The sequence below is a fragment of the Grus americana genome, chromosome 2, assembly GCF_028858705.1.
Source record: "Grus americana isolate bGruAme1 chromosome 2, bGruAme1.mat, whole genome shotgun sequence".
Lineage (NCBI taxonomy): Eukaryota > Metazoa > Chordata > Aves > Gruiformes > Gruidae > Grus > Grus americana.
In genome coordinates, this window is record NC_072853.1 from 82,415,885 (window position 1) to 82,431,083 (window position 15,199).

At 37.7% G+C, this 15,199-nt stretch overlaps 1 protein-coding gene across 2 annotated transcripts in view; it reads right to left on the reverse strand.

Annotated features, from left to right (window-relative positions):
* The window catches only part of RETREG1 (reticulophagy regulator 1), a 74,170-nt gene that overhangs the window by 5,385 nt on the left and 53,586 nt on the right, over window positions 1–15,199 (reverse strand). For both annotated transcript variants that reach the window (XM_054815309.1, XM_054815310.1), the window contains 5 exons: window positions 9,143–9,269; window positions 7,218–7,302; window positions 4,923–5,060; window positions 3,048–3,112; window positions 1,782–1,908 (listed from right to left, as the gene is read on the reverse strand). In XM_054815309.1, coding sequence (XP_054671284.1) covers window positions 1,782–1,908; window positions 3,048–3,112; window positions 4,923–5,060; window positions 7,218–7,302; window positions 9,143–9,269 — 542 coding nt within the window. The remainder of the gene's footprint in view (window positions 1–1,781; window positions 1,909–3,047; window positions 3,113–4,922; window positions 5,061–7,217; window positions 7,303–9,142; window positions 9,270–15,199) is intronic.

Below are 15,199 nucleotides of genomic sequence, written 5' to 3' on the forward strand. Positions count from 1 at the left end.
ACTGTAAGGTGGGTGGAAAATTGGCCAGACTGCCAGGCTCAAAGAGCTGTGATCAGTGATACAAGGTCCAACCGGAGGCCAGGTACTAGTGGTGTACCTCTGAAGCCAACACTGTTCAATGTTTTTATTAATGAGTTGGATGACAGGATGGAGTGCACTCTCAGCAAGTTCACGGGCAGAAAGGAACTGCTGTGGGGCAGGTGTATTTGGTATTCTTGGAGGGCAGGTCGCCCTCAGAGAGACCTCAACAGGCTGCAGAAATGAACAGGCTGAAAAGGAACATAACGAAATTCAGCAACAACAAATGTGAAGTCCTGCATCTGGAATGGAATAACCTGTGCAGCAGTACAGGTTGGGGACAACGAGACAGAAAGCAGCTTTCAAGAAAAAGACCTGTGGAGAGCAAGTCAGCAGTGTACCCTCGCAGCAAGGAAGGCCAACCACATTCTGAGCTGTACTAGCAAAAACAAAGCCAGAAAGTCAATGGAAGGCATTTCCCCCTCTATTCAGCACCTGAGCACACACATTTGGAGTACTTGGTCCAGTTTTGACCTCTCCAGTACAAGACAGATGATGACAGATTGCAGTGAGTCCCCTGGAGGGTCAGCATGATTATTAGGGGGCTGGAGACCATGACGTATCAGGAGATGCTGAGAGAATGGGCTCTCTTCACCCTCAAGAGAAGGTGGCAAAGGGGGGACCACACAGTTGTCTTTAACTACCTGACAGGAAGGAATGGAGAAGATGAGGCCTGACTGTTCTTAAAGGTGCGCAGTGGAAGGATGAGAGTAAATCAACACAAGCTGGAGCATGGGAAATTTTGACTCACTATAAGAAAAAACTTTTTTGTTGTGAGGGTGATCAGATATTGAAAATGGCTGTCCAGGGAGGTTGCTGAATCTCTGCCATTGGAGATGCTCAAAATTAATTGGTCACAGCCCTGAGCAACTTGATAAAGTTGAACTTGCTTTGAATAGGAGGTTAGATCAGATGAACGACAGTGGCTCGTTCCAAGTTACGATTCCGTGATCGTACAATGCCGTCTATTTGCAACTTGAAATATTAACAAAATAAATTATTCATTTGGCCTGTATAATATCGTTAAGTAATATCACCCTACTTGTCATTTACAGTGAATTTTTCCTAGAATGAGGAGAAATGCAAGATGAGCAGAGCAACAAATCTGCAGATAAGCTTACACCAAACTAATGTTGTCCTTAATCTTTATTCAGACAAAGTGCTAACTGAAAGCTTGGTCTGTAAAAAATAAGAACTTAAAGATCTGGTCAAGATCAAGGCAAGTGCTTGAGAATCTTTTCCTCATTTAGGCTCATTGCTGGCTGTCTTCATCAGCATTTTAGTAACCAAAACCTAATAATACTTTCTTTAATTGGCTGTTTAGCAATTCAAAGTATTACTTTTTCTTCCTCAGCTTTTATTTGTATAGCTCCACAAAAGCATTGGTACTAACTTAAAAGGTTTAGTTGCTTAAAAGGTTTGGCGGAAGAGAGCGCTAAATCTGGCACTTATGGAATGGGTCTGTTTCACCCACCGCTACTTATTTATTTAGACACTTACTGAGGGACTTTATTATTTTTAGGATGAGGACAGCTCTTACACAAGATGTATCCAAAATTACATAAATCACTGGAATTAATTTTGAATTCATTGTAGAGGGGGAAAAAACTGACCCAAAAAATTTTATCCTCAAATTCTCTATCATTTTCAGGTAACTTGCATGACTGCAATTCATTGATGAAATAGATGAAGCCATTACATACCATCAGATGTGTCTGTCTGTGGAGAATACCCTTCAGATAAGTTAAAGGTCCCGTTATCAGTCCAAGATACTTCTGATACATCTGTGTCAGACACTGACAGCTCTTTGGCAACAACGGCAGGACTAACCTAAACATAAAAAAGTCCCATACATGGTATTCTTACACTCAAAAAATTCACACTACAGGAAGCCAATGCTTAGATACTGAAAAAGAAGCCTCTTGCATGTCATAGCAATATAAATTGTCTCCTATTTAAGCTTTACTGGTAGAAACATGAAAATAATAGGAGAATTGAAGCATCCCTCTTTGTAATAACTGAAAGCTGTGTTATACTAAAGAAGCATAGAAAATTCCAATTATTCATTCTGAAAGTAATATCCTACTGTAATGAAATAAGAATGAGCCTGCAAATACAAAATATGCATAAATGTAAAGAAATGCATAAACTTCGATGAAAAAACCCAACCCATTATCTGTAAGCAGTCAAAAATTAGCTTAAATAATCATTATCCTTTATGAATTTATCCAACAATATCCAATTACATCAGATACAAATTTTTATTCCATAGGATGTAAGTTTATTTTTTTTCAGAATACAAAAACACCTTCAAAGTGATCACTGTCAAAGTCAGGCTCTATACACTACTGATCAAATACTGCATAAGAATTCCTAGAAAACTAGAGGGTTTTTTATATCAACCAGTATTTTGATTATAATGGAAAATCCTTTGCCATAGAGTTATCTAGAATATTAAGAGAGAAAGGAGATATTAGAGTGTTCTCATACATATCTAGAAAGATATTTATAGATAATATACTGATTTACACTATAGTAAAAAATTATCAGACAAGTGATTACACAAGTATCTGACAAATTACACAAGTTTTCTACAATTGTTTCCCTTTTTATATTTTAATTTGATAAAAATTAACTGCAATTTCACTGTTGTAAATAAAAATAGCTGCCTTGGCTATTAAATTCTAGTTTAATCATTCCACAGCCATTACAAAACAAATACATTCTTAGTTTAGTAGGCCAAAGAAACCATTACCTTGAAGGCCAGAAGTCACGAATGCACTAAGGTAATTAGTATAAGCCTAAAGATGGAGACTGGGAATGGCTTTTAAAGCATACTGCTTAGTTCAGGAACACAGCCTCCTGGGCAGGTTAACGTCTTCCACAGAAAACAGAGACAGTAGTCTAGATAGTCTCCATTATCTATATAGATTTTAAAAGCAAGATAGGGCTGATGGAAACAAAGTCACCTTAGGACACAGGGCTGATATGTCTAATTCACTGTCATCTTCTGTGGGTTTTGTTTTTGCTGTTTCTGAAAGAAAAAAAATAAATTACCCTACTCATGACAACAGACTTTGAGGTTCAGTGTGCGTTCCCTGTCACACCGCTTGCGCAGTACAGTAAACTTTCACTTGTTGACACAGTGCATCATTTATGTCGTATGCTACTAAGGTGAGGGAAAAAAGACTGATTGAGAGGCTAGGTAGTTATCAAAATATATTATGCAGCACCCAAAGCAGGAGAGAGATTGTTGCTCTGAAATACATTCCAATGCATTTATTTACTTAGTTTCAGAAGTCTCTGTTGTTGTATAATGTTCCCTGGCAATATATATCTGTCTTTTAAACTACACAGCTGGTACAATGCACAGTTGTAACATACTATTAAAACAGGCAGTGTAGTTACCCCAGCACATTGCTTTTACATGAGAACGTGCAATTTTCTGGATAATTGCGTGTAATCTTCATTCACAAAACCTATCTTCTTCTTTGCACCCCATTCCCCTGCATTCACAATATTTATAAGCAAGTATGCGTACAAAGCGTCCTCTGAAGTCTGGTAGAATGCTGCTCCTAACAGATGAATGGAGACACAAATTTTGCTTCCTCTCCTCTCTCTGTATGAGAATAGGCTCATGAATATTTTAAACCAATGTCAGCTGAAAACCACAGTCATCATATTCTTGGTTGCCTATCCTTGCAATTTGCTATTTCCTCTTGTGCCAGTACAAGGGTTTGTGAACCCATGTGGTAAACCCAAGTGGCGAAGGGAACTTGTCTGGGTTAAATTGAACTGGAGGGTGAGAAACAGGAAAGAATGAATCTAACCTCAACCATTTTCCCAGCTCTGGCTTATGAAATTTGTGAAACAATACTCTGATCTTTCTGCCAGTTTCACTTAAAATTAGAACAAGGTAGAATAATACATGAAAAAAATTTTTCAATCCATTATTCCTTATTTCCAACAACTGCTGCATTATATGTAGGAGAAGGGAAAAAGGCAAATGATTCCTCTCATTGAGTCTAGGAACAGCACATTGTATGATGCACTGTTATAAGAAATGCACGTTTTAAAGCAGATATGAAATCTACTGATGTTATACTAAGAGGTAGGCTACCGGCAAGTCATGTGGCTACACTACAAAAGTTTAATTACCAAACCTGCAGCACACCCAAAAAGCAAGCTAGAGATAACATTGTTCATCTAAACATTTTTCTTGAAATAGCTTTATTACTTAAAATCTAAACATTTCCAATGTTATAAATGTTTTCAGGTGAGACAGGTGACATTTCATTTTAAACTGATTTCTCCACTTTCTAACTAAAAACTTTTATTAATTTGTAGCTACTATCCTACTGCAATTCTTAAATGCTTATTGAGTATTTGGGGAAGAAAAATTCTTGTTGCTGATGGGAGTGAAAACAAGGTGGATTTAGATGCTGGAACAGAGCTCAGTCTCTAACTGAAAATTCTGTTATGTACTCATTTTGTGTTCTTGAATGAATCTCCTGGTTAAGTTTGCCTTACCTAGATAGAGATAAGCACTGCATACTTTACAGCAATTAGGATTTTTTCTGAAAACCTACAAGCAGTACATCTAATCAAGTATGAAGAGAACCATCAGTCTTGCATTGTTACCTTCCATGAATTTTTTTTTTTTACCATACCCAGACATCTGACATACATTATCACTTGTTATAAAGCTAAGAATAGTAGCCAGGTTCAAAGCAAGAAATAACTTTACACTTGGCTTCACAAGACAAACCAAACTGTCTGCAAGGTGAATAAAATTTTCTCTGCATACAGAAATACATTACTTGGGACTATACTTTATTACTCACCAGATCTCTCTTTTTTCTTCTGGTTGATATATTCCACTATTCCAAAATCTAGTTTCATCAGAACAGTCTTAATTTTGTTGCATACTTTCTGTCCAAATTCATTGCACTTAAGGAAGGGACATAAAAAGGCACACAATACTGTGATAAAAATGAAGACAGAGAGAGAAATTGTATTGAAATATTGCTTTATAAGAAGTTAATAAAGAATAAATAATTCTGCAAAAGATTACTAATTTTACATAATGCAATTGGTTTTACATAAAAAAGCACTGTGAAATGCCCATGTCAGACAAACTGTTAATGTCAAATCCAGTTTCCAGGAGCCATTCGTCACAGAAAATACCATTGTATTCATATCAACTGACACCTTTTTTATTTCCAGTAAGGCACAATTTATGATCACAGAATCATAGGATTGTTTTGGTTGGAAAAGACCTTTAAGATCATCAAGTCCAACTGTTAAAATAACACTGCCAAGTCCACCACTGAACCATGTCCCTAAGCACGACATCTACACTTCTTTTAAATACCCCCAGGGATGGTGACTCAACCACTTCCCTTGGCAGCCTGTGCCAATGCTTCATAACCCTTTCGGTGAAGAAATTTTTCCTAACATCCAATCTAAACCTCCCCTGGCACAACTTGAGGCCATTTCCTTTTGTCCTATCGCTTGTTACTTGTGAGAAGAGACCAACACCCATCTGGCTCCAGCCCCCTTCCAGGGAGTTGTAGAGAGTGATAAGGTCTCCCCTCAGCCTCCTTTTCTCCAGGCTAAACAACGCCAGTTCCCTCAGCCGCTCCTCATAAGACTTGTGCTCTAGACTCTTCACCAGCTTTGTTGCTTTGCTTTGGACATGCTCAGCCAGGCTGGTCTTCTTCCCTGTTGTTTCGTCTTTCGGCACATGGGGATGGTCTGTTCCTGTGCCTTTAAGATTTCCTTCTTGAGGAATGTCCAGCCTTCCTGGACTCCTTTGCCCTTCGGGACTGCCTCCCAAGGGACTCTGTCAACCAGGCTCCTAAACAGGCAAAAGTCTGCCCTCCAGAAGTCCAAGGTGGCAGTTCTGCTGACCTCCCTCCTCACTTCTCCGAGAATCGAAAACTCTATCATTTTGTTATTGCTGTGCTCAAGATGACCTCCAACTGTCACATAACCCACAAGTCCCTTTCTGTTTGTAAAGAACAGGTCCAGCGGGCACCTTCCCTAGTTGGCTTACTCACCAGCTGTGTCAGGAAGTTATCTTCCACACACTCCAGGAACCTCCTGGACTGTTTCCTCTCTGCTGTATTGTATTTCCAGCAGATGTCTGGTAAGTTGAAGTCCCCCATGAGAACAAGGGCTAGCGATTGTGAGACTTTCCCAGCTGCCTACAGAATATTATGTCTGCCTCTTCATCCTGGTTGGGTGGTCTATAACAGATTCCCACCATGATATCTGCCTTGTTGGCCTTCCCCTTTATTCTTACCCATAAACACTCAACCCTCACATCACCATCGTCAAACTCCAGATAGTCAAAATACTCCCTAGCATACAGGGCTACCCCACTGCCTCTCCTCCCTTCTGAAGAGTTTGTAGCCATCCACTGCAGCACTCCAGTTGTGCAAGTCATCCCACCATGTTTTCATGATGGCAAGTATACCATAGTTTTCCCGCTGCACAATGTCTTCCAGCTCCTCCTGTTTGTTGCCCATGCTGCATGCATTGGTTTAGATGCATTTCAGTTGGGCTATTGATCCCACCACCTTTTTGCGGGGAGAAGCCCTAATTCCTCCGTGACCATTCTGAGGTGCTTCCATAAGGTTTCTAACACATCAATAACCCTTGCGTCTTTGCTGCTGCATGGAGCTCCATCCCCTACCTCCACTGAGATGGCAGACCAAAGAACCTTGCTAGCACACTGTCCCACAAACATTGGCATGCTGCCCTCAGGCTTATCTCTAGCGAACCTGGTTTTATCCCTTGCCACCTTCAAATCTAGTTTAAAGCTCTTTCAATGAGCCCTGATAACTCCTATATAACACTTATAATTATCTTGATTTAGTCTCATTTTGATATCTCTACCTGAGAAATGCAACTATGCAATGTTATGCCAGAATCAACAGGCTGAAAAAAACCTTGTAAGCTGACTTCTATATGACAAAAAGCACTTGTCAGAACCTACATACATATATCTATATATGTGTATATATACATGTATGTATATATATAAAAAAAACCCAAACCAACTCCCTGTACAGAGACCAAATAGCACACAAATCACATACATAAATCATGACTGAAAAAGAGCCTATACTTACATAGGACATAGGAGAGGACAACTCCAGGAATGTAACTTCCCAAGACAGTGAAAAACGTACATACACTGCAGACCAGTAGGCAAAACTGGCAAAAACATTAAAATTGGCCATTAACACTTCCACTGTTTAAATATTTAGATCATGTTGCAAAAGAAAAATGTTGCATGCTAAATGAATCTAGAATGCAGTGGAAAATGGAAGTTGGTTTTTTTTGAAATTAAGAAATACTTTAACACATCCAATGCAAATAAGCATCAAACAGTCCATTTTGGCTAATTCGGATGTACTCCCTCTTCCATTATAAAAATATACTATTTTTATTCATTTAACGTAAAGGTTTAACAAGCTCATAGTTATTGCTAAAATTACTAGAAATTACTTCACGTTCACTACACAAAAAAAAAAAAGGCTAAACAGTTGATATGCACGAGAAAAAACCCAAATCACTAATTGAAATATAACAATGCATACTTGCTGCATGCTTACAAAAGCAAAAAATCCTTACGATGAGTACAGTTGTCTCCCTTGTTGTGTTGCTTCATGAAACTGTCTTCTCTCATATGCTGGCAAGCATTCTCTTGATGCTTGCTGGCTACTCTAGCATCCCCATAACAAGAAGACTGAGCTGAATTTTCAGTATAGAACTTGAGTCTCAGCCTCTGCTGTGACTGAGACATACAGTGCATCTTTCACAATGCCAAGTACAGAATTGATCCGTTGGAAGTTTACAGAAAGAATCTATTTGCTTTTGGAGTTGAATTGGAATAGAACGGTTAATTCAAAGAAAATTTGCACACAGCATCAGTGCCTAATCTGCTTGTAATTATAGCAGTAAAATACTGACATGGCTTAGAGAATGAGGTCAGGAAAAAGAAAGGAAAACATCCTGTCTAAATTAGCTTTTCTAAATAAGTATTAGATGTATCTTAACATACAGTTACTGTGTCATGTTACTACATGACAAAATTATGGGATTGTGTATACTGACACTGCATTTCCTTATCTCAATATACACCTACTTCTTTTAAACATAACTTTATAATCCTAAACATATAACTGCTTTTTGTATAATTTATTCATCTTTGAAATGTATTTCATCCTGTTGCTCATCTGTATTTTCAGTCTGAACTGCTAATATTGGAGTGTGGTACTACATACTTCAATTTTGCTAATTCTGAAGGGCTTGTTTTCATGAAAGATTGTGTGGCAAAGTTAACTGAGATCAAAAGAGAGGAAAAAACCTCCTAATCCTCTTTTAAATTTTTATATTTAGCAATACATATATAAAAATGAAATCTACTATTGCCATGATATACTTCTACTTTATTTATATTTTTATTTGGAAAAGAAAGGTGCTTCACTTTTGGCTAGAACTACATAATAATCTTCTTCTTATTAGGAAAGAAGAAACATTACTCCTGCTTGTCTCTTCTCGGACTAGGTTCTCCAGCTCAGTCTTTCCAGTAAACAAAACACCCCACAAACAACTATATCAGTATAGAATAAAAATTATCACCAAAAAATATGAAGGATTCTCTTCTATCTGTACTTGTGCAGCTGTTTCTGAAAACTACAATTACTTGGAAAAAACATGTATGTTTAGGACTGTATAACTGTATACTTTTCCTGCCTTTTAAGTTTTTATTAAATTGTGATGTTTTTCATTTCCTTTCCATGGAAGGACTGGTGAGGTTCCAACAGCTGTGAGGGGAAGGACTGTACTGCTGTAAACTTTACTGTGAGCACCTTTGCTCACTGATGACCTACCTGTGTTCTGCACTGGAAAAAGTCAGCAGAAACTCATTACTGAATGTATCATAATGTGTATTTTATTTTTCATTTTTTTGCTTGCTTGTTTTTTTTAAATCTATCTCACCTTTTTATTAAACAATATTGAACCATTAATCTTACTTGGGAATTCTTACCTTGCCAGGGTTCTGTTCCTTGAAGTGGGACATTTCTTGAAGAAATACAAATAAATTCATCAGTGTTTCTGAAATGCACTGATTTATCCTGGGTCTGTAGTCTTGCCTGGAACTGATGACTTTCCAGCTGAGTAAAACAAACAAAAATACCCAACAACTTTGGTTATAACTCATGTGAAAGTTGAAACTGCTTGAAAACATCATATGGAAAGCTATAGCCTCCAGTGATCCAATGGCTGCTGCTCTGCTACAGAAACCGCTGCTTGTTTCCACGTATTTTACATTGGGCTGATTTGATCTTTTTAAATCAAAAAAATTCTGCTCAGTAGTAGCAGTTCTCAGTCCATACAAGCAATTACAGAAGCAATTACTGCTTATTCCTTTGCCATATGAAAACAATGAGTTCAAGGCATGGTTGTCATCTAAATTAAACAACCCCAAACTTGTTTGTAATATTATTTTTTTCTTTAAAAAAAAAAAAAATACCACAGTACTTTTCATTGCCACAGGATGGCCAAACACATTAATACATTTAATTTCATGCATATAATCCTTGTGCATTTTCTATTTTTCATCTTGTTCTGCAAACTATGATGATCCATAAGAGACTGTTACCCAACTTAGAAAAAAAAAATTGATCTTGAAGTCTTGATGTTAACATTCATTTCCTTACTGAATTTTTTTCTTTTATATTGAAAGAAGTGTTTCTGAAGCTTAGCTTATAACTGTTCATTTTAATTTTCATTTTCATTTTAAAAACTGTACTGAAGAATTTGCTGAAAAACATGAGAAAGCATATGTATCTAATTTGGGGCTCATCAGTTTAGACAATATCCAGTTTAAATGATCACATCATATACCCTTTTGGAGTAGACAAAACATCTACAACAGACATGTTTATGAAACAACAAATGAAAGGAAAAACATACACAGGTCAGTCAATGTCAAATCAAACTGGTACAAAGCATGGATGTACCATGATGTAAATATTCAGAATATGAAGTAAATTCTGCACCAGTTTTACAAAGTTATCTTTCACATAATTCACTGCTCAGTACACACACTTTTGATGACAGTGAATGCAAGTAAGCCATAAAAAATCCCACAGTCATTTTACTGGGATACAGACTCCATTAAATGTCCAATGCATCACTGCATTAATAGTAACATTTTCTCATTAGTGGATCACATTACAGGTTAAATCAGAAACTACGTTATGAAAAAAATGAATGTACAAGGGTCGGTGTGCAGCAATAGGGACACACACATAGAATGTCAGATCCAACTGCCAATTCATATTTTTGCTGTTTAAACTTTACCCTATGTGAATTTAGTGTTCAAGAGTAACATTTAAATATGTGCTTTAATATTAGGAATAACAAGATACAAAATTTTATTTTTTTTGTAGTGAACATAAGACTAAAAAAAAAATCATCTATCATCACTTGCAAAAATACCTGTAGTGATTGAAAACTTCCATGTTAATATGATCCTTGCTCAACAACAGATTGCTTAGTCATTTTTATTGGCACATATTGTAGAAGTTAAAAGCCATCATGAACACTTGGACTTTTCTTAGTTGAAAGCTGGTTAGCAGATTGCTTTTGTCTACCTTCTCAGCTGAGGACACATGCATAACCTACCTTTGCTGTACTGTATTTTATTACCTATGATTTAATGGTCTTTCTTACTAATAAGGCACCATTATGTTTTAGGATCTGAACTTGTTCATGTCTCTCATTTCCTGATACAAGAAAAGCTATGAAGATTTTAAAGTTATGAACGTATGTTTGTATTTTTGTGAGCCACTGGCAATATTGATGCACGTGTACAACAGTCCTGGTGTCCACAGGCTTTCAAGACTCCTGGCTTAGGTGTTACTTTGGAGTTTTGTTCCCGTAAGTGACAACAACATGGTCTTAAAATTAGAGTACTGCTTTTTAATTTGCTTAACACCGAACATTTTTCAAAACAGATGTGGATCCTTACATAGCAAATTTAACCCTACCAAAATAGGCTTATTTTTCCTCATAAGTATTTTGCAGATTCCTTAGAATTATTTCACAAACTTTCAGGAACGCAGAAACCGAAAGTTGGATTTTTTAAAAGCATTTAAAAAAAATTTGCTATATGTTACTTTTACTTATTCAGTCTATAACACAAAAGTGTACAGTAATGTTTTTTATACGGCATGAGTTCACATCCCACTTGCACCAAGAACTGCAATGCAGATCTTTCTAGCAAGAGTAACTGGTTTACTTACACAGCCCAAGGAGATAATCGTTGGAGGAAAATGGATTTGAATTCTGGAAATTATTTACTTGCAAATTACATGTATAATTACACTGGAGTACAAGAGGTATGTTGATTTTTCCTAAAAAGATGAGCTTCTGACTTGTTTCTCTTTGCAGAGCTGGGGCTATATGCTGATACGGCACTGAAAGGGAAGTGATCTCTTACGTGGCAGCAAGCAAGATACACTAGCATAGCACTGAAGGGATGGTTAGTAAAAGGGTCAAGTGGCCTAAATTAGGCAGAAGTTTTGATCAATGAATCATGATAGCAAGTAAAGTAGTCCACACTGTTTATGACATTATAACATCAAACGAAAGAAAAGTTTGGGATTACATTATTACCTCAGCTTTCTAGTCACAGATTAGTAACAAAACTAGGCAAATGATGGGTAACTATATATATATATATGCCTATTTCACTTCATTTTCCAACTAAGAAAAATCTCTCTTTACAAATTTTCAGTTGTATAACCGAAAAGATATGTCACTTCTATTTTACAAACTATGATAAAAGGAGAAAGTGAACTCTGAATTTCAAACCAAATGACTCAGGAAAAAGAACACCAAACTTCAGTTCTCCTTAAAATCTTTAACTGACATGTCAGCCAAACACCAGACAAGATGTCTGACATAAAATTCAGCAAGGTCTAAAGCCACTTTTTCTTACAATTATAAATTCTGGCTCTCATTTCTCCTAAACACACAGGATAAGAGGATTTGGGGCTTATACTGAATTGTACACTTTGGTCCAACTGCTGGACCCACATTTAAATTTGTGAATTTTTACATACTTATATCTAAGCCAGGAATAAGTTGTCTTCTCCCACATACATGACATCCACTTTTATTCTGCATGGGACTGTTACTTACCTTCTTTTATTTTGCACTGCAGACATACTGATTACTTGGAAGCAGCTTTCCTAATATAATGGAAGTTAACCATCTTCTCCTATAATCTGAACAGCTTCATTTTTGTAAAAAAGTCAGGTCAAAAATGTCTAGTTAAACACACATGGAGAAACTTCAGCTTTGTCTATGCCTATATTTAAGTCCTGTACAGCAGCTTCGCCACGAGGTGGTGACACAGCAACATCGGTATTAGAGCAAGGTTTGGGAGCCATTTCATACAGAACATAAATAGCATGCATGGGGAATTCATATTCAAACTATTGTATGCATAGAGGAGCGCAGAACGTGACTTAAAGTGTTTCAACCACGATGTAAAACTGATTAAAGTTCAAAACCCAAACTGTTGCCCTATTCCTGACTTTATTATGGTATACTGTTTATACGACTGCAGTAGTGTGATTTCCTCTTACATTACAGAATATTCAGGGTGAGGGTATTTTTCAACCCCTTTGAGAAAAAAAAAAACATAAACAATTTTAAACAGTGTACCTGAAATTCATAGGGTCAGAGTCTCATGTCTTGGACTAGGTGACTTCTGTCAGACAGAGAAAATGCAACATATTTTCCAGCTATGCATGGCACTGCATGCAGGTATATGTCTCTGACAGAGGATGTAAATAAAACCATTACATAAGTCATGAAGAACATGAGGGCAGGGATTAGCAATGTTACACAGACCTTTTGTCGGCCTCCCATCCACAACTGTGATTTCAATTTCCATCCTCTGATAATTAGTGGCTTCAGAGAAGTAGTATACAAGGGTTTTGTCATAGGAGAACTGCAATTTTTATGGATAGGCTACTCTCCTTAAAGAAACATTGCTTCCAGCTTTTGTAAACCATTCTGCAGCATTAATAATATGTATTTTAAGAGTCGCCTCTTTATTCTAGCGTTGGAAACTACTATTATGACAGTATTCTGAATTATAAAGTCATTTTACAGACTTTACTCCTATCCTTTATTTAAAATTGTTGACAAAGTGGAACTTTGTGGAAGCACACAGAGAGAAAATGGATAGGTCTGATGCCTACTATCAAAACAGAGCTTTGAAATACATAGGATAATTGTAGATAGTTGGCTTACTAACTTTAAGGTAATTGCGAAAACAGTATGGGGAGATGAAAGCATAAACTACAATAATAATGCAAACTATTTTCATTTATACCAATATAAAGACAACATAAAGAGGAGGAGATACAACAAGGCACACTGGAATAACTAATAACAATTCAAAAAAACCCATGCAAATGATGCAGAAAAATGGCACATTTGCAGGCAAAGTTCTCTGGAGTTGCTCCTCTTGGTTGTTAATAATGCTTTCGTTTGCCAAGTTTAAAAGATGTTGAAAGTATGAGCTGCAGTGCAGACAAAATGTATTGCTAGATGCTTTCATCCCATGGTCCACACGTGGCGCGTTGACAAAGAACAAACCAAGTAAGAAGAGTGGATGGCACAGGTGAAGTTTGCTTCAAAACATTACAAACCCACTATTAAGCTTGCTCCGCAAAAAAATACTTGGCAGTTTCTTGTACGCCGCAAGAAATCATGACACACCTTTGTCAGTTCTTCAGAACTTTGTCAGTTCTACTATAGCCACACTTTCCTATTTTACAAGGAATATCAGGGACTATTTTGAAGCCTTATTCTGATCTTAGGCAACTAGAGGTGTAAGAAAGTCAGCTTGCTGATCTTCAGTGTGACAAGCAGATGCACATGCTGCCTCTTCTTGTTCACAGCTCCCAACAACTGCCAGCCCTGGTAACATCTGTCCCTCCTGTCCCTTTTCCCCAAAGCCCGCTTGAGCGGCAGTGTTACCCACAGGCCAGAGGGTTGGAGCAAGGGGGCAGAAACAGAGATCCTGGTGAAGGGGGAGGGAGAAAGAAAGGAGGTAAAACGTATAGGTGTATCTATGCAAAGATATGTTACGTCATGCCCTTGTATAGAGACAAACATTAAACCTGCATTAGATCAGAAGCTGGCAGACAGAGAGTGATGCATACTCCAAACAAATTCATTTCTCAATGATCACGTTTAAAGACAAAAAGGAAAAAAAGATATGTGAAGTGACGTAGATGATGACTGTGGAGTGCATGACTACAACTTCAGTCAACCAAGAACATAAAAAACTACTTCAGCATAATAGAAAGCTGGTTAGTATTCAAGGATCACTTCCTTCAAGCTCAGGAGCAATGCATCCCAGCAAAGAGAAGTCAGGCAAAAATGTCTGGAGGCCTGCATGGATGAACAAGGAGCTCCTGGACAAACTCAGACACAAAAAGGAAGCCTACAGAGGGTGGAAGCAAGGGCAGGTAGCCTGGTAGGAATACAGAGAAACTGTCTGAGCAGCCAGCGATCAGGTTAGGAAAGCCAAACCCTGACAGAATTAAATCTGGCCAGGGACATCAAGGGCAACAAGAAAAGCTTCTTATAGGTACATTAGTGATAAAAGGAAGACTAGGGAAAATATGGGCTGTCTCCAGAAGGAAACGGGAGACCTGGTTACCCAGGATATGAAGAAGACTGAAGCACTCAATGACTTTTTTGCCTCAGTCTTCTCTGGGAAGTGCTCAAGCCACACTGCCCAAGCCTCAGAAGGCAAAGGCAGGGACTGGGAGAACGCAGAACCACCAACTGGAGATCATCAGGTTCAAGACCATCTAAGGCACCTGAAGGTGTACAAGTCCATCTGCACATCCTGAGGGAACTGGAAGAGGAAGTTGCTAAGCCACTCTCCATCATATTTGAGAAGTCATGGCAGTCCAGTGAAGTTCCCAATGTACCTGGACTCGTGCAAAGCATTTGACACTGTCCCACATGACATCTTTGTCTCTAAGATGGAAAGACATGGATTTGA